Source organism: Poecilia reticulata, unplaced genomic scaffold (assembly GCF_000633615.1).
Source record: "Poecilia reticulata strain Guanapo unplaced genomic scaffold, Guppy_female_1.0+MT scaffold_181, whole genome shotgun sequence".
Lineage (NCBI taxonomy): Eukaryota > Metazoa > Chordata > Actinopteri > Cyprinodontiformes > Poeciliidae > Poecilia > Poecilia reticulata.
Window position 1 is genome coordinate 79,948 of NW_007615018.1, and position 1,459 is coordinate 81,406.

Genomic DNA, 1,459 nt, shown 5'->3' on the forward strand with positions numbered 1-1,459 from the left:
CGGTCCTGTCCGGTCCGGTCCTGTCCGGTCCTGTCCGGTCCGGTCCAGTCCGGTTTTACCCCAGGTAGTGAGCTGTGTTCCTCGCTGGGCGGGCCGTGAGCAAAGGAGAACCTCGGTTCTGATGGACCCAAATAAACCCAGATATTTCATTTTGGGTTAAGCACAGCTGGGTGTGCTGTGGTGGCGCAGTGGCTAAGCACAGCCCACATAAGGCCGCCGCAGGTTCGATTCCCAGCCTGGTGACCTTTGCCTCTTCGCTTTCCTGTCTTACCACTTTAAATAAAGAGCCTTTAATTTCCGGCCCAACATAATGACAGAGGCTCCAGGGAAACTCCTTTCCCTCTGAGCTGAGCAGAACCGAGCCGGGGGTTCTGGACTGGGTGGTTCTTGGTCCGTTTTGAACACATAAGCTAAGCTAACTCAGTAACTCCTGCCTGCTGTCCTTACTAACCTTTGACCTGTCCAGGTGAGTTGTGTCTCACCTGCTATGAAGTAATTTGGCTCTTGAGGCTGATGAGATGTTCACTCTGAGGTCAGCAGAACCAGCAGCCTGGACCTGCTGGTGAACCGGGTCCAAAGAACGCGGTTCTGCTAGACCCATCCGTGCACCTTAGGTCCACTTACTGGATCCAGAGATCCTGCAGTGGTTCCGGTGGTCCGGACACTCGGTGTGAACAGCCTCTGCTGTGATCCTGAAGCCGTTTAATCAGCTGCTGTTTTGTCTCCTCGGCCGGCCGTCCCCGTCCTCTTGTCTGTCCATGTCTCCGTCAGAAATCGCGGCGCTTCAAGACGAAGCGGGAAGGAGCGGAGTACAGCAGCCGACCCATCAAGCTGGCCGGGAAGGTCATCATCCAGGAGATCTCCTGCCTGCTGCCTGTGCACAAGGCTCTGGGAGAGAGCTACATGTGAGTCCCTGCATCCTCACATGTCCCCCAGAGACACTGTCCCTGTCCCCAGACCGGAACCAGCTGTCTTCTCCATCCTCTGGATACAAAACCAAGTGTCCGCCTCACAGAGAACCCTTACAATCTGTCGCAGTGAGGATGGGGGCCTGTGGCTGCATCTGCTGAGGGACAGTCTGGATGACAGACTGTGTCCTCTCCGGAGGACGCCATCGGGCCGTCCAACCTGAACATCTGTTTGTCTTCCTCAGTCTGAATATGAACGACATTCAGGAAACGTGTCAGAAGAACGCAGCAGCAGCACTCGCAGTGGGACGCAGAGACCTGGCCAAGGTGAGCATACCTCCATCTCCTCGCAGGTTCTCAGAAGCAGTCACACCACCTGAACCTCTCCAGTCTCCATCCATAGTGGTCTACTGGTGGTCCTGTAGTGGTCTACTGGTGGTCCTATAGTGGTCTACTGGTGGTCCTGTAGTGGTCTACTGGTGGTCCTATAGTGGTCTACTGGTGGTCCTGTAGTGGTCTACTGGTGGTCCTACAGTGGTCTACTGGTGGTC

General features: G+C 55.6%; 1 protein-coding gene across 1 annotated transcript in view; it reads left to right on the forward strand.

Annotated features, from left to right (window-relative positions):
• wdr59 (WD repeat domain 59) overlaps window positions 1–1,459 on the forward strand; it is a 21,889-nt gene that overhangs the window by 17,053 nt on the left and 3,377 nt on the right. Inside the window, exons 19-20 of the mRNA XM_017303087.1 lie at window positions 772–905; window positions 1,154–1,346. Of these exons, the coding sequence (XP_017158576.1) occupies window positions 772–905; window positions 1,154–1,346 (327 nt within the window). The remainder of the gene's footprint in view (window positions 1–771; window positions 906–1,153; window positions 1,347–1,459) is intronic.